At 36.6% G+C, this 24,139-nt stretch overlaps 1 protein-coding gene across 4 annotated transcripts in view; it reads right to left on the bottom strand.

The window, feature by feature from the left end:
* The window catches only part of camkk1a (calcium/calmodulin-dependent protein kinase kinase 1, alpha a), a 97,396-nt gene that overhangs the window by 43,944 nt on the left and 29,313 nt on the right, over nucleotides 1-24,139 (bottom strand). For 3 of the 4 annotated variants that reach the window (XM_026922133.3, XM_034300653.2, XM_026922134.3), the window contains exons 2-3: nucleotides 20,114-20,165; nucleotides 6,158-6,566 (exon numbers count right to left, since the gene is read on the bottom strand). In XM_026922133.3, coding sequence (XP_026777934.1) covers nucleotides 6,158-6,478 — 321 coding nt within the window. In that variant the 5' untranslated portion in view covers nucleotides 6,479-6,566; nucleotides 20,114-20,165. Of the gene's footprint in view, nucleotides 1-6,157; nucleotides 6,567-20,113; nucleotides 20,166-23,546; nucleotides 23,599-24,139 lie in introns of all 4 variants that reach the window. The other variant, XM_053230260.1, reaches the window with a different exon arrangement.

Consider the following 24,139-nt stretch of genomic DNA (forward strand, 5'->3'; position numbering starts at 1 on the left):
GTCATGACTTTTTAAAGTAAGACTAATGTTACTGCGGTAAGGTTTTGTGCTACTCTATCTACTGCCTGCTTCAGTAATTAAAATATAATTATGCTTCAATTTCTAGAATTTTTTGAGTGCAGAAAAAAATAAGATCAAAAAAATGGCAAAAAGAAGCCCATTAGAGAGAGAGAGGGAATGAGAGGGAATGAATCCTCCAGAGATGCTCAGCAGACATTACACTACACTCAAACCCACACACACAGCATAACATATCAATAATGTATTTATCTTGTGGATTATGAGCTAATGTTGCAGACACATAATCATGTAGCGAATTCAGTAGAGCGGTGTAAAGGTATTTTATATTCACTGTTGGAGAACCAGACGGCCAGACAGAGCCAGAACAACACTAGCACATGCTCAGTGAGACCAGCACTGCAGTAAAGCCTCACACACACACACACACACACACACACACACACACAGTAATAAAGGCACAGTCTATCACCCAACCCTGTCAGAAGTAAACCTGCCCATCCATCTATTGACTATTTCTTATTCAAGACATGAAAGTGCTGAGCTAGTCACACACACACACACACACACACACACACACACCCCTATCCTTTCTTCTCATCTATTTCTCATTACAGCCAAATATAGAAGGGAATAGTTAAACACAGACAGACATACACACAGGTGGTGATAAAGCACAAATATAAACATGAAGTCATTTTCATGATACATGATGTACAGCATGATATTTAACTAGCTAGACAGAAAAAAAATATAAAGATTCAAGAATTGGGAACTATTTAGATTTTTTTTTATATCTAAACTGAAATGAAATGGGGAAAAATTCTGTGCAAAAACTTTCATATCTTATCAGTTTGTTACTACTGCATGTAACAGTAGAGTCAGTAAGTGTTATAAAAATACAATTTATACCCACGACATTCTCAGAAAAGTGTATTGCTACGTACTTTATCACAATGTTGATATAATAGGTAGTGCTGAAATTCACGGTTTGTGCATTGCAATACATTGAACTAGCACTGAATGCAATTTGAGGCTGATATTAAATACATAAATATGACACTATTAATGAATTCATAGTGCTGTCACACTTGTCATTCATAGTATTATCCCTTTAAAGTCCACAGAAAGTTTATTTTAGCATGGAGGACAATGGAGGGGATAGCATCTTAACCTGAAAAATGATGAGTTTCATAATGAGTTGTTATCGTAGCAGATGAGTGCTTGGTCAGCTTATCCTTCAAACTGTGACTATATTGGTAGCATATGATCATATTACTTGGCTCTATGACTTACACTCACAAAGAAACACTAACATCAAATTGAACCTTGGTGCATTTTCCCTGCTCAAGCAGTGTGTTTAGGCAAATGAGAACATTTTGCTGACACACCATTCCTGAAAGCTTCATAACTACTAATATTACTAATATTGGTTTGTACTAATATTGGTATGTACGAGTGGTGTAGTCTGTAACTAAAACACAATCAGATGTGTTGTTACTGTCAGCACTTTTATAACACTGTCCATAGTTACTCAGACTGGATGTTAAAATGTATATTTGTTGCAATTTCTTTTTCTAGACGTTAAAAGAAATAGAAGAAGCCACAGTTTGTGACAGTTGCTTTAAGTGTGACCACTGTTTTGCAAGCACTTTACTGACAAACCTCATTACATTGAAATGACATTTTTGCTCTATCACTAAATTGTTCATTTAGAACAACTGGGATCATCAGATATGTCTAAGGGCTAACTCAGTGTCATGCTTAAATTACATTCCACTGCACTGTTGAGCCATAGCTGGGCTATTAACCTGTGCTCCCAGGAACTATTATTACATTAAATTAAATATTACATTACATTGCATTAGACCAGGTATTAGGTTGGTATTCATTTACTACATTAAATATCAACTTTTTTTTGCAAATAGTTAAGCTAAAGTATTTTTAATTTAAACGGTAAAATAAAAGTTAATTATGTATGTATGATGGCTATGGCTATGATTAAAATGTAAGAGGGGAAATGGTGTGTCACAGGAAAGAAGACGTATAAGAAATAACACATGACAGAGCAAAAATAATGCATGCCTGGGGGTGTGATGTGGCACAACGCACAAGTGGAGTGCCGCAACCCGTTTTGTATAAAAGCGCAGTCTGGAGAGTGCTATTCCGCTTATACCACAGCGATTTGTCAACAGTTACAATGTTTAGCTTATATATGATTTACACATCACTCTTTAAAGGTTTATAGTTAGATTTAATATTGTGGAATGTCCAGGAGAGAAGTTTGTTCCTGTTATCACTTAAGTTACAGCAGCGATAAACAGTTACTCACCAGCCTCTCTCTCTTTCTCTCTCTCTCTCTCTCTCTCTCTCTCTCTCCCACTTGCTTGCTTGATCTGATCGCTCTCTCTCTCTTGCTTGCACACACACACATACACACACACACAAAGCGCAGCCTGTCATTTTACTGAGATAATGGAGAAAACGAAAAGCATAACCCAGACTGAGAGTGTTTAACCGAGACTCCTTCCGTAAATGTTTAATAAATGTTTCCTAACAAAAAGCTTAACCACTTGAATGATTATATGAATTACTCTGTTAAACAACATGTTTTAATTCTGTTTATTATTTGTCTTAGATTATGTTGAGCGTCCGCAGTACCATGCACTGTATCATAATATTTTGTAAATATTACAATATATCTAGCAATAGTAGTCATGATTTTAATTTATTTGGGGTCAGATTTTACCCCTTAACGCTAAACCCTAAACTGCTCCAGGGACATCCAAGAGGACAAGTTTGCACCTTCTATGTCTTTCCATTTGAAAGAAGAGATATTAAGATATGCAAAGAGGAAAACAAATTCTATATAGCAAACAACAGCTGGTTCTATTCCCATTGATATCTTATGTACTAAAATAAATAAATAAATGAGAATGTTTGAAGGAAGCGAATGTGGCTTTAAAAACAGCAAAGGCAATAAAGATGGAGAAAGTGAGCAAATGGACAGAACGAGGGATCTTTAACCCACAAAAGAGAGCAGACTCACATAATGGCATTAAAGATCAAGTAGTTTGGCCTCAACCTGTCACTCACCCACAACTAAAGCCCTAACAGTGTATAAACAGTCTTTGAAGTAAAAATGAAAGAGATGCAGGAAGAGAGAAAGAGAGACAGTAAACATCCACTATAAACAATGCCTGGCAAAGGAAGACATGAAATGAAAATAAAAGACTACATTCACATCACACAAATCCGTTTTTTCCCTTAATGTGACACACATTTATTTTTTTCATGACTGTGTAGACACAATCCAATATTTTTCAAATCAGACCTGAGCCACTTTCATATACAGTCCTAGATCACATATATATCCGAGAAGTTGCTATGTGACGTGAGTGACAAAATTCAGATTGCATTTCATGTAGGTTTTTTCCCCCAACACGCATGTGCAGATCGGAGTTTTCATCATTCAGTGTCAGCAGCACTGAACGGCACAATGGAGAAATTAGTGATTGGAAACAATATTGGAAAGAACCTGTCGAAACTGAGTAGTATTCAAAACAATTTCCTAAGAAATTGCAAAGCACTGCCACAAATGCACATGGCTACAAGAAAGAAAAATAAAGAGGAAATAAGAAATCAAGGAGGCAAATGACTGAATGACTGAATAATAATAACACGACTTACAATAGTAAGTATCAATAAGCCTTAATAATGTGAATTATAATAATAGGCCTTGTTAAGATTTAATAAACATAGTGGCCATGCAGTCAAGCGCATTTTGGGTGATAAACCCACTTATTCTCGCATAGATATACTCAACATCTCTTATGCTGAAGAGAAAAATGACCAAAAAAAAAAGCAAAATCTAGCCATCTGGTCTTTTTTTCCTATCTCAGCCTCATGTACAGCTGACGAACTGTTTGAAAACCTCTAGAGCAAACTGTGACACAGGCTTGGGATGCTAGCTATGATGGATTGTCTCACAAATAAGATGTTTTTGGTAGTTTGTGATGCATGTGAATCATGCAAAATTGATACTGATGTGTGCATACGGAGTGTTTCAGGGAACAGATGCATTCACATGAAAGGCAGATTTGGGTCGCATTTGGCCGTTATGAATGTGACTTGTCAAAACAGACGGATCCTAGATGAGCAAAAAATGCAATTGTTTGCATTGTAATGTGCTTGTAATGCAAAACTAACCAAGGCATCCATTTCAGTTCAGTTTCACATAAAACAGTAGGTCTTGCACTAACAGATATTAATTACATTGCATTAGGCAAAAAAAAAGGTCTGGGCATGAAATTTAGTATTTTTCATTTATAGCAACGAATAGAAAGTTAAGAAGGAATATGAACTTGTGTTGAATGTTTCTCCTTTAGATTCTTTTCCTTTAGATTTTTTCAAATAATGAAGTCTTTTGGGTAAACTTGCAGAGAAAGTCTTTCACACGTCGATGTGTCAGTGCTGTTCACTCAGATTTAATGGCCTCCCACAGATGATAAACAGGCTGTCAAGAAGCTCTGGTAAGTGTAGCTCTTAACAGACAGATCTTAACAGCTTTTGGGTTCCAGCTTTCAAAATGATTCTCGTTGTTTCTCAAACCAAATATTGTCAAACTGCTGCTTTTGTGTGTCATTTAACATCAATCTTCAAAAAAATGCAAATTTGAACATAAATAATATACAAAACAATGTTATCAAACCTCAAAAAACGTCCTATTTTCATACCTAACATGGAGAAAATATTAGTAATGTAGCCTTTATCTGAATTGTACAGTAATGTCTAAGATATGGAGGAGCACTATGAAAATATGTCCACATATTCTTTTTCTTGGGAAAGCACACACACGCATACACACACACACACACACACACACACACACACACACACATGTTGCTTTTGTATTCTGAAATGTCACTTATACAATAAACTCTTCATTAACTGATTTGTTAACATAGAGATTGACAAAACCTTTTTGCTTGGCTATTTCATACAGTGATCATTGATTAGTGGGCTGATCCATTTGCAAACAAAATCTCACATGGACCGAGAAGCATGAGACGATAGGATTCGTGAACGCACTCATCACTGCATGTCCATCGCTTGAATATCTTGTCTAGGGGAGTAAATGTATCATAGAAAAGAAACCATTAAAAACTTGACATAATGAACGGAAATAAGGAGGATCAGACAGAGACTGCAGTAACCATAGCAACAAATAAACAAACTGGACCAGTGGTCATACTGCCACTGTGCAGTCCCTCTGACAGACAGTGAGAGAGAGAGAGAGAGAGAGAGAGAGAAAGGCAGAGAGACAGCACAAGAGACAGGTAGAGAGAGAGGCAGATAGACAGAGTGAGAGACAGATAAAGAGACAGAGAGACAAACAGAAAGACTGAGAAATAGGAAACAAAGAGAGAGACACGCAGATGGAGTGAGTGACAGATAAAGAGACAGAGGAACAGACAGATAAAGAGAGAGAGAGAGAGAGAGAGAGAGAGATGATGTGATGTGGTGCTACATGAAGGGTTTTTTTTTTTTGTTTAATGTCTTTTTTAAGTGCAGAAAACAGAATGACCTGTACATTGTTTTGTGGTCAGTTTTTTTTTTTTTTAAACATTTACTCGCCTGTGTAATTATACTTACAGAAATTGTTAATATTCCCTTATACAACTAATTTACAGAGACTTTCACACATAGCTATTTTAGGGATTTTAACACTGAAATCTGAAATGATATCCAAATTATCCAAATGTCAAAAAGTTCACTGTTAATTTGATCAGCACATTGTTTCATCAGCTGCTAAAAACCACTGAAGTTATGTGAACTGTTTCTCAAACATGATCACATATTTTTTCAATAATGTGAGTAAAAAAGTTTGTATAACATACAGAGAATATTGTATAACTGTAATGTGTTATCATTAGCGTTGAGTGCATCTATGTCTGACTATTTAAATGAAACATTTGGCATTGCAGCATTTTTAAAAAAGAATTAAAGCAATATCCTGATAGATTTCATACAACAGCTAAAAAAAAAAGATTTCTCTCAACTTTTAGCAATACATTCTCACATCAACTGAAGCAAATTTGGATTCCTCTTCAGCCTAACACACACTGCTGAGTCTCACCTGTGAGTCTGAAATGGACACCCGCTTGGACTCAATAGTTGGTCGTCGTGCAGCGCGTGGTGAAATGTGAGAGATGCGTTCAGCTCCGCCCCCTGCTGACAGGTATGTCCCTCTCTCCTGAAGCGACATCTTCCTGCCGGAGAGGTGTGGCCTTTGGGGTGGAGCCCTCTTATGTCCCCCCCCATTTCTCAGCCCATTGGTGGAGGGGTCCGTTATGGTGATGGCGGCCATCTTGTCAGAGAGAGGTGTTGGTGATGAGGAAGCAGAGGAGTCGGGGTCAAGCTCTGGCCCTGCATAGCCGGGGTCGCTGCTCATCGCCATGGAGACAAGGCTCTGGGAGGAGCTCAGAGGCAGAGTGTAAAGGGTTTGTGGGAGGGTTTCATCAACCGCCCGCCCTCCAGCTCACAGTCTGCAGTCACAGAAGGAAGAGATATACATGCGTATGTTAGAATTCACCTGTTAAATCTGGCAGAAGAACAAGAATAATAAAACAAAATGCCTAAATGTTGCAAAAAAATCTTTTACAATCAGGTGAGGATAAAATAATATTAAATAAATAAAAAGAAGCTATGATTAATGGTGATGGAAGGAGACTTTCCTACTATAACCGATGCTACAACATTATTTCTTATCTCCTACAGCACACAATCATACTAAATAATAAGTCTAAATAGTCCATTATGTATTATAGTTATAGAGGCATGCTACTTTGTCATAATATGTAGATGGTAGTATGCAGTTTTGGAGCACAAGTCATTACTAGGAACTTTCTGAAATGCACTATGATTCACTTTTCCTTCTGGTGTGTTCAGAAATGCACTTAAAATGTGCAGAATTATTCAAAGGTAAACACAAAGTGAGAGGACTAGAAAGAGAGAGAGAGAGAGAGAGAGAGAAATCACAATCAGGACTTCATTATAGTCTGACAGCAGCAATGTGAGGAATAATGCATGAAACACTGTAGCACGAATTGGACAACTAACAAGAATGAATAAAAAATATTGAAATAAAAAAATACTTTACTTGTCACTTGTATTTTTGCCCATAGACTTTGACACCGACATGCTGCTACTTTTCATTTTGTATACATTCATTATGCATGTACATATCACCCTGTTACCTTTCAATCTGGACATTGCTATTATCATATTAGGCTTGCATGATACAGTAATCATCTCTACACGATATTACACTGCCATGATATCTAGGGACATTTACTTCAATTATATTACCAGACCTGCCAACCTTCACGTATTTAGAATAGAACCTCCACAATTTAACACTAGAGTACACTAGTATCAGAGTTATCATTTAAAAATACGGACAGTAAGGCATGTATAGTTCCCCAATAAAACAAAAGATTGGCCAATCAACATATTAATATGTAATGATTTGCACAGGTGTTTTGAGCTCTCCAACATTAACTGACACCACCTGGAAGTCCCGCCCCTTCCCTCCATTTCACATGACATTCACATTAGGGCTCTCGGGACTTGCAGGCAGCTTCACTTTCTGTCAAGTAAATACAGAATGTTTTGTGTTCCTTAATATGAAATAAAATCTATCAGTGTATTGATGACTTAGCTAACATTAGACAAGTATATAGTCAGCATCAGTTAACGATATTTATTAGAGACGCCACTGAAAAATTCCGGCTGAATATTGTGAAAAACAGCACTTTCAGTTTTTTGGCCAAAAGATACATAAAGGATGAAAATTTAGACCTAAAAATATTAAACAGACCTACAACAAAGTGTCATGTTAGTGGTGATGATATTTAGAAAATGATTAAACTTTTTTTCCAAGACATGCTTAATCACTTTGAGCAGCAGCAAGCCAGTGAAAAATGTCAGCCATGTGGACATTAGACAATTGGTTTGTAAAAGAAATGTATCAAAAATGTACTGTGTATTTTATGTTTTTTTAACCATTTACTGCACATTATTTTAAAGAAGGGTCTCTGTAGTGGTTAGGCCTCAGTGCTGTCACTGCGGCGGTCTGGTTTGATTCTCGGCTAGGGAACCAACCCAAGTCACCGTGGTTGCACATGACACTGCATTCCCAGTACCAGTCCCAAGCCTGGATAAAATTGGGGAGGGTTGCATCAGGAAGGGCATCCGGCATAAAAACTGTGCCAAATCAAACATGCGGACCAATGATCTGCTGTGGAGACCCCTAACGAGATCAGCCAAAAGAAGAACAACAACTGTGCATTATTTTAAAGCCTCATTTTTGTGCAAGGCAACCAAAAACAAACTACACTTACAGCAACACTCCAGCACTTAACAATCTAATCTGCATCTACTGCTTCTCTAGCGTATGCGATTACCACAGACAAGAATTTTGAAATGTTTGCCTGTACTAAGGGGGAAAAAAAATCTGTTTACGTGGAAATATAATGGAAAGTGCATTAAAAGGCAGTTCATGAAATCCTTCAATAAATGGATATATGAAGCATATTTTTGTAGAACACTTTCACTTTGTTTAATACTTCTGTCATTTTTAAATTAACATCCAACTCTGTATTATTCATCCTTTCAGAAATAATTTTCTATTATATGTGAGTTTGGAGTAAACAAGGTCTTTTTTTCTCTCACAATGATGAAATTCTTGCTGCTGGTAAACGCACATACTCTACAAAAGCAGTAGATAGACATTAGGCTTTAAAAAGCCGTGAGTTATTCCATTAAATGTATTTTTCTCTCAGTCAACACTTCGCAGACTGCGTCCTTCCTTCTTTCCTTCCTTCCTTCCACTCTGGTGATATCAAGGAGTGAAATCCTAACCGAGTGTTATTATGAAGATGACATTCCTTGTGCTTGGGAAACAGGCGTAGGTTTGTTGTGTAACTGCTCACACTTCTGTCACTGAGAAGCCTGCCACAGCGAGGGGCTGAAGCACTCATCCACACTGGTGGCTAATTGGAAAAATGTGTATGAAAGAACCTTTCCTTGAGGGCTGAGATAATTAAGATTAAGTGCTATGGACGAGTTGAGGTGCATTTGCTGTTCTCTCTCGCTCTCTCTCTCTCTCTTTCTCTGCATGTGTGTGTCTCTTAGTTTCAGACACACTCTTGCTGCAGTGTTACTGTTTGCCAGAGCCACGTACAGTATTCCCTCAACAACAAACACACACATTTTCTCTGTTGCTGCAGGATGTAACTCATCATTCCCTGCATTTTAGTTATTTTTATGCACATCCATGTCAACTTCCCATTATGAATAGGAAGTACATTATTGCTAGAATCCTAAGAATCTGCTTTTGCTAACTAGCTAACCAACTCAAGTAATGAATAAAGTAAAGAGGTTATATCAGCTAAGTCAAATTCAATTTGAACACTGTAAATCATGTATTTTAATTTAGAAATATTAAACACTGATTTATAAATACAGACAAATATGTAATTCAGAAAATTCTTCATGTTTTTCTGCCATCCAAAACAGCTAGCCAGCTAGTCAACTGCTAGCAAATTAGCTTACATTTCTCACAAGTCACAAGGGGAATTTCAGTATCTCAATCTGGATTTCAATGAACATATTCTCAGTGATTTACTTAACATTTACTATTTACTATTTTATTCATCGCTACCATTAACTAGGTAGTTAATGGTAGCTTAGCTTAGTATGCTAGGCTTACTATGTTTAGCTTAGAAAGTTCTGGGGCTAAAAGTTTCTGGCTACCACGTCATCCTGAAATCTTATCTCATCTCTAATGCTCTCCTAAATCAAATATTTAGACAGATAAGAAAGAGAGAAAAGCGAGAAAGTATGAGAAAAACAGAAAAATGAGAGCGCTGTGGTGACAAATCTGACCCAAACACTAATCTATATAACTTCTATATAACTTGAATCCAACAACTGACAATTTTATCTTCTCTCTCCTTTTTTTTTTTTTTAGCACTAGTCAGGTAGATTTAGTCAGGTAGACCTTAAAGGTTTAGGCCTGATTTATCAAACTGAATATAGATGAATTTATTTGTAAACTGTTCGCAGGTGCATTTATACAAAAAAATGAGGTATTCGTAATTTTATATGTAGATTACACTGGCAAATGTAAATCTTTCTTATTTATTTCAATTACAATTACAATTACACAAATTTAATCAACACTTTGTTAAACACATCCTTTCACAGCAATCCAAAACAAATTCATAGATTAAGGAAAATAAGACTAGTCAAGTAGGACAAAAAACATCACTGTTTAATAGGAGGAAGTGGTATTCTGTGCCTATGGTGGCTAACACACTACTACAATACTGATAAATCAGCAATAAATGAGACCTTTCTGAAGACAGCAATTGATGCAATGATGCTTGCTGATGCAATCCCTCAGGCCTTCAAGGGCTCATCAAACAAACTTGACTCAAGGTATTGAAGTGCAGATATGGCCCTACAGTTACAGTATTGGAACTAAGCCAAAATGACCAATTAGCTCAGCTCGGGCCATCTTCTTGAGGCAAAACCAATTGTTTTATTGTGAAAAAGATCTCTTTTGTGTATAATTATGGATGCTATTTAAATCAAAGCTGCAGAATCAAAGCAGGGCTGGACAGCTGGACAAGCCATTGTGCACCAGATAAAAAAAAATAAAATAAAATCAATAGAGCTCTTCAAACCAATACAGACAGAGAGACAGAAAGAGATGGGCAGAGAAAGAGAGAGATGGGGGATTATGTAAAATCATCATCCCACCTTCAAGCCTCTTCAGATACTTCTCATTGAGGATTACTATTCAACCACGCATGATAAACAACCATATGCGAAAGAGTAGACAAGGCAACTGAAATTGAATGACGCAAATGCAACTAAAAAAGAAGAAAAACCAACAAAACTCATGCACCGTCTATCATCGCTGACCAGATTTCCCCCTGGCCGCCTACAGATAGAAAAAAAGCAGATGGCCTGAATGACTAAGCAGAGAAGAAGCTTTAAAACACACAATGTTCAAACTTCGCAACACAAATGGCAGGGGAGCCGCTCTCAATTAGGCGGATTTGGGGCATGCCAAGTATTTCCTCTCTAATATCTCTAATATATCTTTTTCATTTAGTTTCAAGGTTATCCAAGGCAGCCAGAGCATTTAGAGCTCTACAGACCCTCAAGTGCTTCATATTTCAAAACGAGTATGTGGAGGGTCCTCAGATTGCACAGGAGGTCACCAGAGTTCATTCTGCATTGTTCTGTCATGTGAGTGATTGCATTTCTATCTCGCTGTTACATCAAGGGTCAATTCTAGAGCTGAGAAGGGTTCAGTGAGTAATTATGGCTTTACACAGAAGCATCAGACTTTCCAGAGAATGTGTTCACTCACAGGCAAATAGAGATCTGCAAATAATGTGTGGATGTTGGAAAACTTGCTGGGCTGGGCTGAGGTAAAAAAATACTTTTCATTTTCATTTTCAAATACATTTCTTAACGACTACCTCCTAAACAGCATAATACTAAATGTTATGTCAAAATATTTCTTCATCTATGGTAACTATGACACAGAACACAGTAGTATGCAAACAGAATTCACAATCATGACTATAAATTCACAATGTAGTCTATAAATCTAAAAATCAGGCTTTCCCCATCTCTCTCTATAGGCTTGCACAGGCTTATGGGCTAATATCACCCATCCTAATATAGTAGGGACATGAAATAATAAAGTAGTTACCCACAGTGGCTAATCAGTCATTAAGGTTTCCTTTACCTTTGGTTAAAACAAAAAGTTGTAAGTTAAGGCACTAAAGTCAAAAAACACTTACAGTATACAGTCAAAGGTGGACAAATCAGTAACCAGGTTCATGTGTAGTTTGTTTTATTTATTTATTTTTTAATTCTTAATTGCCAACAAAGTAAGTTCAACAACCAGAAATAGAGGCAAATGATTACTCCTTACTGACTTTTGCAAAACAAATGTTTTCATTTAGTATGTAGCTACGTTTAAACAAAATGACTTGCAAAACAAATGTTTTCATTTAGTATGTAGCTACGTTTAAACAAAATGACTTGCAAAACAAATGTTTTCATTTAGTATGTAGCTACGTTTAAACAAAATGACTTGCAAAACAAATGTTTTCATTTAGTATGTAGCTACGTTTAAACAAAATGACTTGCAAAACAAATGTTTTCATTTAGTATGTAGCTACGTTTAAACAAAATGACTTGCAAAACAAATGTTTTCATTTAGTATGTAGCTATGTTTAAACACAATGCGATGCACTTTGATGCTGTAACAAGACAGCAACTGGACAGCAGACTGGAGCTTTTACTTGGCGAGTGGGCTAACTAATCAATTATTCACTTGTCCGTCCCTGCTAACATAAGCCAATTAATGAGCTATTAAGTATTAAAGTTAAAGAGTATGACGAAAATTATTACAGATATGATTAATTGTGCAGTCACAAAGACCAACACAAAGCCAGCTGGAGTGATTGAGATGACACCCTCTAAAACAAATGGTTGCTTTCTGCGCATCTGATGCAAGAATCATCAGTATTTCCGTTTGATCATGAAAACGTCAGTTTGTCTCCCCACCTGTGTTCTCAGAGACAAAACAGAAAATCGCTCAATGTGCAGAGGACAGGGGAAAATATCTCGCTTTTCATACATTCATACACAGGTTGTATAACATGAATGCCTTTGACAAGTGATCGGTAGGAGAGGATGCTGTGACCCTCCGATCCACAACAGGTGGTCTTCCCGTCGCCCCTAACAACCAGCCGTACTGAGCCAGCATCGGGGTATGCACCAAAATTGCTGGCTGTACTTTTCACCCTGACTCCTGCGGATTTCATCCCATTAGACTGAACATGAACAGTTATTAAAAACTAATGAAGCCCAGAAATGAGTGCAAGAGGAGAAACTTTCTGATGATTCTCTTAACACTGCTCCACTGACCAGCCCGTAACCTGCTTTGATTGTTGCCAAACAACTAGAATAGCTGCAAATCAATGGATATCCACCCATATCATAGTGGCTGTGAGTGAGAGCATGCTGCTGGAATATAAAATAGTACTATTGTATATGGTAGATGTGTATGCATTTTGGTATTCAGTGTAATCTCGGCAAAGTGGATTTAAACACCTGCTGAAAACGACTACTTGAAAACAATCCAGTAATGCCAATTAAAACTACTTTCTATCCTGAAATTTATCTTCTATGCACAAAAACAAAATTAACTGCTAAGCCTGCTTGGATCTTTGCAGGCTTAATGAAAAATAAGTAAGGAATAAAACATGTTGTGGCATGCTGTTACAGGAAAACAAAAAGCCTCGGGGTGGCAACAGCATCATGCCAATCAGTCATTAATTATTTTTCAATAACAGCACATCTCAGTGTTTAAATCTTCATATACAAAAGCAATCTGTCAACGCTAACATTATTAATAATTAAATAATGACAAGGTATCTGTTTTTAATAACATTTTTTAATGCAATATCTGCAAGACAAGCTATATACAACCTCTTTTTTCTCCCTCTTGAAGTTAATAAGACAAAGAAATGCAGCTTGTCATGTTATCAAGAAACCGCAAAGCCCTCTGTCTCCATTATCCCGACTGTTACAAAGCACTGATACTGGAGACTCCTTCAAAAAAATGCAAAAAGAACATCTCCTGACAGAAAAGTTCACCTATTTTCCGAGTTTCTGTTATAGAAAATTACTTAACACCATCTAACCAATCAGAATCGAGAATTAAATGGCGCAGTTGTATAATGGATTATAAATCACCTCTGGCAATGTTAAACATCATATCACTTAATTCCAACAACTGTCCATTCATTGTTCTTTAAATTTTAAGAATTGTACATTCACTGTCCATTTCCTATTAGACATTAATAGATTACAGTGAAATAATCATAAGGTTAAATTGAATGGAGCGCCATTGGCAGACCAATAATTACCCATTAATGCTCCTAAAACTATAATAATTGTTCATTAAGTAGACATTAATTAATAATAAAGTACTTACGAGAAATGGGAATGAAGCTAGTGCAAGAATGTTACATTACTGCCAATTAAATTCCCATAACTGTTGTCTAATTGGACATTAATGAATTACTAAAGAACTCAGTTTGATGGCATTAATGTACTACAAAGAGCTTAGATAGAAGCATTAGAACAGAAGGATGATTTGCAGTAAATGTTTTTTCATGTAGCACAGAAAGATAATACAGCATTTTGTGTACATTTTTACAGTAAATGTATCTGTAAACAGGGCTTGGTATACATGGGAAGAATTCACCAGTGGCAGGTAACTTTGTTAATTTACTACCTATTTTAGCTGTGCTACTCATCTAAAACTAAAAAAAAAATAAAAAATCTGGTCAACTAAAACGTGCAACTAAAAACTGCAATAAAATATATTTCCATTCCAGTGTGGAAATCATAGCTGATAAGAAGAGAGTGAGTGTGCTGTGGGAATATGTTGATTTTAGCCCAATTACAGGGAAAAAAAATCTCAATATAATCGCTCAACTTATGCCTGGTTTGCCAAGAGCAGCATAGTGTTGTGTCAATCTCCAGAGAATATTCAAACTGACATTCTACCATCTTTGAGCCTCACTTATTTTCCCTTACTTTATGGATTGGAAAGTGGATAATTACAAAATATTATTTTAGTTAACCTCACATGCTTTGTTTCCATATGATTTGTCATATCAAATTCCTATTTCTACAGAAGCAATATTCACAGTACTTCAAAATATATCATGGATCCTCTTTTTGTAATGTCTCACAGTAGATAAAGTACACAACAATTTTTTTTTTACTTGTTATTTATAACTTTGACCATATTTTGCTGCTCCAGTGATGTTACACAATGTGTATGGTGTTCTCACATGTTCCTTTTAAATGACCCGTTTTTTTTTTTTTGTCGCATGGTGTCGCGCCAGTGCTGGTAAGGACTCTATATCCCTGCAGTCCCGCAAGTCACATGACCTGGTCACATGCCTCAGTGATTACACTCACCTGTCTTGTTTAACTTCTGCCTCCTGTGTGTTTCTCTGTCAAGCTTTTTTCGTGTGTAGCCTGTTGTCTTGTGGAGTATTTCTGTGTTTCGTGCCACAGTTTCCTTGCTCTTGCTTATGATTCTTGCTTTGATTTAGTTGGTTTCATTTGTGTTCTTTAATAAACCACCTGCACTTGCATCCGCTTTCGACTCCAACATGTGTCGGCATAGAGATGGTGCGAAAATGTCAGGTCAAATAGCGACAAAACAGAAAGCAGCCATGAATCTAAAAGACGGATAAACTTAGACGAACAAAAATTGGTGAACAGATCACAAATTTAAAAAGCTAATGTTTAATCAAGATTGTTGGTGTTGGCTATGGAAATGATACCTTTACACTGCTAGCAAATTAACTGATTTATTTGTATTTTAGAAATGATGTTCCTAGTTGAATTTCTGACTGATTCCCAAATCAGAAAAAAATGGTTGGTGAGCTATAAAGTTCTTTTCACATCCTGTCTGCAAAAACCAGGTACTCGGAAACTTCTAACCTTCTGAACATCCATTAGAGTAAATAGGATGAAGAACAGCCGGAAGTGTGATATGTGATTTTATATATATATATATATTCTGCGTGTCCCCCTCTTCCTGTACAGTACATTTCCTGCAGCGTTTGCTTCACTCCATAGACAAAGTTCCACAATGTGAGTGTTTTACTGACATTTGCTCCTTATTTTAAAAAAAAAATAGGAGTTGAATTTGAGTGTACGAGCTCATGTGCAAGCCAAACACTCTGACTTAATGTTATTTATTTTGAAAAAAAAAAAAAGATCTATATTAATTACAAATCTTCTCACACAGCAGATGGCTTTCTGCTCCACCTCTTTCTCCGCTTTACAGATGAAAAGTCAGAATTCTTTCTCAACACAGCGTTTTATACAGCAGGTGAAACAATTATACATGCTACATTACATCCTTACATGCATGAGAATGCAGATCATACTCCTGTACACAGCATGCACTCATTTTTGCTTCAGTAGCCATGTATGTTAGATGAAAAGTTAGCAAATGTTCGAAATATTGGCTGAAGCCAACTCGATATTCACACCATAACCTCAAAAGTTTTGAACTTTTAAGTACAGAGGCAGCAGGGCTTGTACAAGGGCTCTGCAGATCGATATTTTCATTTTGATGCTTTCTGATATTTCTTTTTAGAAATCAATCCTAATATAAGAATACTGATATCTTTTTTTATCAAGCCGAATGTGATAAAGAACTGTTATAGGACATAATAATAATGTCCAGGATAGGAACTACAATTCCTGATGCCTTATTTCTGTAGTTAAACAAATTATTTATTCCACTTATAATTACACATATCCATGTTTTTTTCTGTTTGAATGTTTTCTGTTTTTTTTTTCTTTTGCTATGCTCTTTGCCTCTCATTGCATTAACTGCTACATTCACATTTTTATATAGACTTTTATATAGAAGACTTTTCAAGGTATCGGTATCAATATTGTGATATTAAGCTTGGTATTGGATTGAAAAGAAAAAAGTAGTATCTAATCAGAACAGATAGTTAATAACACAGATTTGTTGCCATTTGTCAAGGGCGTAAACATAACAGGGTTTATAAAGAGATTCTGGCTAGACAGCCAATTTCACGTCATCAGGACTCGTTGTTAATGCTAATAAACCGATTTTCTGACAGGAGTACTGTAGTTAGTGCCAATAAATAGAAAAAAAATTGAGTATCTGCTACTAATGCAACATTTTACACAAGCCATTTGAATAAAACAGCACAACAGGAAGGCAAGTAGAAAGTCTCAAACATTAATTAATCAGTTCTGACAAAGTAATAAGAAAGCAAACGTTTGTGCTCACAGATTTGTTTCTATGTGCTCCTGTTTTTGCTCAAGTCAGTAGCACCAGTGCTCCTTGGGAAAACCCTGACAGGACTCTTACAAAGGGCTTCAAATCCAATAACATGAGCTTAGTTTCTAATACTAAACGGATCATGTTCATAGAACAGCAAGTGATATACCATCAGTTCCAGAATTATTGGTACCCTTGATAAAGGAAAAAAAAAAAAAGGCTATAGAAAAAAAAAATCCTTCTCTTAAAATGCTTAATGAGATTAGAGAATACAGGGCAAGGAATCAAGAAATGACGAGAGCACTCATCAATACAGAATCTCCCCAGATCCTCCAGGTCTCTCTTTTCACCCACAGGTTTTCAGTGGGGTTTAGATGAGGAGACTGGGGTGGCCATGTCAGCATGTCTACAACTTATTAAAATATATAAATATGCTTTAATATTGTTGTTGTTGCTGTAATTATTATTATTATTATTAGTAGTAGTAGTAGTAGTAGTAGTAGAAGAAACCCTTTTATTAATCACTTGGGGTGTGTTTGACAGACACTCTGGAATTATATACTATTTGTATATTCATGTTATATTTACAATCAGATTCATCATAAAATGGCATTGATTATTTATGTCATTTTATTTTTTGCATTTTTTTTTCATAAGGTTAATTTTGTACTTCCCTGCTTTTTTTTTTTTTTGTAATTTTGTACTTCCCTGCTTACTGTTTTTTTAAACTCATAAGCATTGCATTTTATTTGTAAAGGGTGTTAAATAAATAAAACTCATACAATTCCATTATTTTTTACAAATTGTCCTTCATAAACTCATGCACTCGCACTGAGTGTACAGGTTTATATACAGTACACACAGGTTTACATACAGTACGCACTTTTAATAAAGAAATGCAAAAAAAATTAAAAATAAAAGGAAAAAATAAACTCCATGTTTAAGAGCGTGTGCATGTAGAGCTGGGCAGTGTTCTTGCCTAAACCACACTGTCTCCCTGTGGACCCCTCACTCCCCCCTCACTCCTAAGAACCGCTTTAATTGAGGGCAGAGACAGATAGAGCTCTGATGAAATTCATCCTGACTGATATAAACATGCCGAGCACAACACGATGGAAAACACGGACATGCTGGAGGCAGACATGCAAATTAGACTCGCACACATAAAAAGGGAAGTACAGGAAAGAGCCATGTTGCTCTGCAAGTATGAAAGTCTGTATGCAAGGTCAGCTCCAGAACTATCGGCACCCTTGGTTAAGATGGGTAAAAAAACAGGTTACGTGGCTTATTAGCTTAATCTCACACTGATAATATGAGAGCGAAAATGACACTGACAATATCAAACTCAACTTGGGTGTTCTATTTTTGTCTCATCTGACCACAGAACCCAGTTCCAATCACGTCCAGGGAACTCCAGGCACTTATGTTTGTGCTTAGATGAAAGAAAATGCTTTCTTCTGGTACGCTTTACAAATAGTATGTTGGCATGGAGGTGGAGTCTAATTGTAGATTTGGAAACTTGGCGATCCCAAAATGCTACAGTCTTCTGCAAATCTCTAACAATGGTCCTTGTTTAAATAAATAAATAAATAAATAAATAAATAAAATTTTAAAAGTGCCTCTCTGACCTCTTCACTGTGTGTAGGGGCAAAATACACTCGCATCCTCATCCAGTCAGGTTCATTACAGCGCAAGTTCTTAATTAAAAAAAAATTACTCATTTTTGCTCTAACAGTGGATTTGGGCATTTTCAAACACATAGCTATTTTATTTTTATGTTTTATAGTCATTGCCTAATTTATTTCATTTGTATTTCATTTCTCATTTAATTTGGTTATTCATTTGGTTATTCATTTGGTTATTCAAGATTCATTTCTTCCCCATGTGACAGTGACTAGGGGAATTTGCCCTTCCTAAACACTGAAAGTAAAATATAATTTTGTGTGTATATATATATATATATATATATATATATATATATATATATATATATATATATATATATATATACATACATACATACACACACACACACATACACACAGAGTACTGTGAGAAAGTCTTAGGCACATGTAAAGAAATGCTGTAAAACAAAGATGCCTTCAAAAATAATGAAACTAATTGTTTCTACATTAAAAAAATACTATAAAGAGCAGTAAACAGTAAAAAATGAAAATGAAGTCAATATTTGATGTGACAACCCCTTGCTTTAAAAAAAAAAGTAGTCTCAGGTACAATTTGTGCAGTTTTATAAGGAAATGAGCTGTAAGTGTTACTGAGCATCTTGCAGAACCAGCCACAGTTCTTCTGGAGACTTTGACTGTCACACTTGCTTCTTATTTTTGCAGCAAAACCCAGCAGCCTCCATTATGTTTTTGGCTGAAAAGTGTCTCTTATGTAATATGCTGCTTTCTTTACTGACATCCAAACATCTTCCTGTAACATTTAATTTATTGCTGGAAAACTAATGTTTGGAATCTAAAATGTTTTTGTACTGAATCAATAATGTAGAAGTTATAAAATAAAAATCTATAACAAAGTTTGTACTAAAAAAAAAAAAATAGGGTGCCTAAGACTCTTGCCCAGTACTGTATATATATATATATATATATATATATATATATATATATATATATATTACTTTTTCCATAAACATTTCTAGGGGTGCCAATAATTGTGACATGTTTTTGTTAAGGTTTTTTTTTTCTTTCTTAGAATGAATGTATTTCAATTAAAGGTTATTTTAATATAATTTACCACAAAGGCATCTGTCTTTATCCAGGGTGCCAATATTTCTGGAGCTGACTGTAAACCAATAGGAAGGAAACATATGGATGGGTCTGGTTAATTACTCTCAAAGCACACAGCGCTGGGGCTAAATGAGTGTGAGGTAGGGGTAATTAGCATGTGTGTATCTTCGGCAAATGGCATAAAACTGAAACAAGACACTACAAGATGCTACCCACACCAACCAAAATCGGATCGGCCATGCTGCCCACACAGGATGTGCTTTTCATGCACTTTTAGGCTGTTATATAATAATGTCATATCATTTTAAAAAATAGTGGATGCACATTTAGAATATTGAGCTAGCAAAGGAGTGAAACTGTGTTCATGTGATTGAATAGGTTTTAGTGGACTTACCTCACACCAAAGGCATCTGGCTCTACCTCGTCACTCTAGAGCGGATGAACACCTGAGAACATGAGAACATACCACACACTATTAGAACTACACAGTATTTGTCAGTTTAAGCGAAAGCAAGGAAGTACAACAGGGTCTTGCTCAAAGATTCCACATCCTGATTCCTGGTTGTTACTTCCTACTGTGAAGTTATCACATGACTGACTGTACCACAAAAAACTGCAGTCTAAGCTCTTGACCTGTATCTGCATGATTTAATGCAGTGCAATGCTGCCACATGATTGGCTGATCGGATAATTGCATGAATGTGCAGGTGTACATAATGCTATATAGGTGCTATAATTAAGCAATATCACAGAGTGGAGTGATACACACAAAGTGAAACGTCCCAGTGTGGTGACAGTAAATATAAGCACTCTTGGAACACTGCTTGACCAATCAAATTAGTGGATCGAAACTAACTGTTGTATAAAAATGGATGGTGAGTGTATAGGATCAAATGCTACAGATACTAATTGTGTATGACTGTGTATTTGTGTTTCATTTTCTGCAGCATATAACTGCACACAGCATGAAGAGTTAGATACTACAACATGGTAATCAGATTTGGTACTTTCAATGCTGTATTTAAATATTAGCATTATCTGGTGCTGTATTTAGCCTAAATTATCTGTGCTAACCTGAAAGAAAACATGTTTCACACCATCAAACTCTAAAAAAGACGAGCTCAAACGTGATATTTGGGAATAATATTTTTCTTTCCTTGCTGATTAAGATGGGCAGCAAACAGACTTCAAAACCACATTCAACATTAGAGATTTGGTGAGATATCTGGCCAACAAGCAACGAGACTTTGACTCAAATTTAGCAAGTTAAACAGCTAAACATTTTATTGTGGGACACTATTTTTAGCTAAATTATAGTGCAACTGTGCGTCATACAGTATTGGAATGTGACATATATCATTCCGTGCCTGATTTTTGAGGAGAATTTATGACATTAATGCTCAGACAACAGCAACACTAAGTGGCTACCAATGGGAAGTGGTAGCTCAGTGGTTAAGACGTTGGACTTCTGATTGGAAGGTTGAGAGTTCAAATCCCAGCACCACCAGGCTGCCACTACTGGGCCCTTGAGCAAGGCCCTTAACCCTCAACTGCTCAGTTGTATAAATGAGATAATTGTAAGTCACTCTGGATAAGGGCGTCTGCCAAATGCCATAAATGTAAATGTAACACTACATTGTTAATGTCACTTCAACATAGGGCTAGGAGATATCTAACAATATCCTCATGTAAAAAAAAAAAAAAAAAAATTGTGTTTATCGATTGTTGTTGGTTTTCTTATTTGTAAGATAAGTAAATAAAAGTAAAATGGAAATATCTGGGTAATATTCACCAGTTTCACAAGCTCTCTAGTTCTCCATTTCCAAATTAAGCATCCATCACGTGTTAAGGATTAGAGCTGACTATGATTTTGACTGATATCCTAGTGCACCGTTTCATAGCCTAGCCCTATTCCTCCAAATAGTATGCGATCAGCTGTGGTCCTCTGGTGGTCCTTTTCCACCGATGGATGGAGTAGAGGGAAGCTGAGGTACTGTCCACAGCGACAAATAAGCTAGTAATTATACAAGTATATGTAAGTAATTATACATGAAAACAAAGCGTCTCTAGATGGTCAGTGAGTCTCGCTAAAATGTAGGTGTTATTTAATAAAGTGGCCCCAGGTACAAAGTTACATATTCACTTAAACACCATGTTTGATGTGACATAGTGATACTCTTGATGGCGCCACTTGAATATTTGCATTACAATGTCACAAATACTAAAATGCACAAGTTTGAGGGAAAAATGTTCATGCAACGCTAGATGAATGAGCACCAGTAAGAGGAGCTTCAATAGGTTGTGGTTGTCAAGTGCAGATTAATGTGTCCTCTTAAACCCCAGGCCCAGAACAGTCTGTATCTCAGCACAATTGCTCCTAAGACATAGGAACCACTTAGCAAAATGTCAAGTAGTCCACACAAGAGCAAGTCATCTACAAGGACTTGGCAGAAGTTACTGTATGCAGACTCCATTTCCAAGTGGGCACTGCATCAAGATGACTTTTGAAAAAGCATTTTTCCAAATAGAGTGGCTTCGTCAGAGACAACCACACACATGGCAAGTATTACACATGACTCAATAGCATATCCATCAGAATGCTTATGGAAAAATCAAAAGACCCTGCCTAGAATGTGTTGTGTTGAGCCTTTTGTAGGTGGCATATAACTTTTGTTAATAGGAGATGTTTGGGGCAGGGCTTTAGTTATTCACGCTGATATTGAGGAAGATGGAGGAGAAACTAATCTCACAGCCGAAGCTGAACAATCCAGTGCTAAAAATCTATACGGGGAAGCTCAAGACACGTCTTGGCTTGGCACGCCATCAGGTCTATAGGATTAACACCAAATACATATATTTTTACCAAAAATCAATCTTTGCCCACAAACAAAACTTTTCCGGTGTTTTATGGAGTGTCACATTCAGTTCTCGAGCCTTTACTTGCTGCTTGACGGGCGCTGATTTTAGCTTTAGAACACTGCAGTTTGGGGTCATACAGTACTGGAATATAAATATAACTGCTAGAATTAACAACCATGACAAACCAGCAATGCATATCAAGTTTTTTTTTGACAAAAGACTTTCTGGATTTATATTCAACAATAATACACAGTATTACTATTATGGATTATGTTTGGTCCCACTGCTTGCCATGGTTAGCTAACATTCAAAAGGTTTCCTCTAGGGTTCTTCTTCCTCTTCAAAAGGTTTCTCTCTAGGTTTCCTGTCATTAAGATTTTGTACCCTGCCAAATCCCAGAATCTTTTTATGCCTTCTTAACTTCTATGCCCATATCTCAGCAGTGTCAGGGCCTTGTTCTAGCACATAGCTAAACAACATGCCAAGCAGTCCTCATAAGAGTTGGTCGCCTAAAAGGACTTGGCAAACATATTGTAAGCAGTCTCTATCATACCTGACAGACCACCATCACATTTTAAGTGAACATTTGGAATTTTCTGAATATTATTAAGTACCACAAAGGTCTAATCTGATTGCATTAGACCTGGCCAGTATCTGAACATGTATAAAACAAAGTACCAAAATTGTTACAAATTCACTGCCTAACCACGACGGTTAAAAATCCAGGTTTCCTCAGGAGGAGGAACAACTTCAGGAGGACTTTGCCATTTTTCTCCACAAAGGATACCTGGTAGGTCTTCCCCTGCATGCATTTTGACCCCTGCAACTGATCCAAACTGCAGCTGTATGACTTGTTTTCAGTCTCCCCGAGTTCTCTTCACTGCTATGTTCCCTACACTCGCTTCCTGTAGCATCAGATTTAAACCACTGATGCTTGCTTACAAAGCCAAAAACAGACCAGCACATACCTGAAGACACTCCAGTCGTTACATATAGCACGCCTTGACTTGACCCACCATTCTGCAAGAAGATATGGAAGACATGCATGAGGACTCGTCTCTGTTCTGGCAGGTTGTGGAATGAAGCTGAGTCACTGGCTTTCTTCAACCAAAGACCAAGCATTTTTAATAAGCACCAATTTAAAAAAAAAGAAAAAGAAAACTCAACTTGTACCGTTTCTGTTGCTGTACCAACTCATACACCAACTCCTCTCTAACAGGGTTTTAGCTTGATGGTATTCTTAGATCCTGACCTATTTGCACTAGCATGAGGATATGTTTTGCTGGAGACTACAAAGCACTTATGTAAGATGCTTTAGATAAAGAATGCTGTAAACGTAAATGTAGTCTAGGTGTCACTGACAGTAACTGAACAGTGGGCATCCCTAGATAAGCATGGCTGTCCAAACATACATCTGAGTTCATGCATTTTCAAGATTACATTACTGCAATGCGCTAATCTAACTCGGTGCTCTTCTGTATCCATCAGCAAGTTCCAATTTGCCCAAAATTCGGCAGCCAGGAATCTTACGAAAACTAGAAAAATGGTTCCCAAGGTTCCT

Source organism: Pangasianodon hypophthalmus, chromosome 27 (genome assembly GCF_027358585.1).
Source record: "Pangasianodon hypophthalmus isolate fPanHyp1 chromosome 27, fPanHyp1.pri, whole genome shotgun sequence".
NCBI lineage: Eukaryota > Metazoa > Chordata > Actinopteri > Siluriformes > Pangasiidae > Pangasianodon > Pangasianodon hypophthalmus.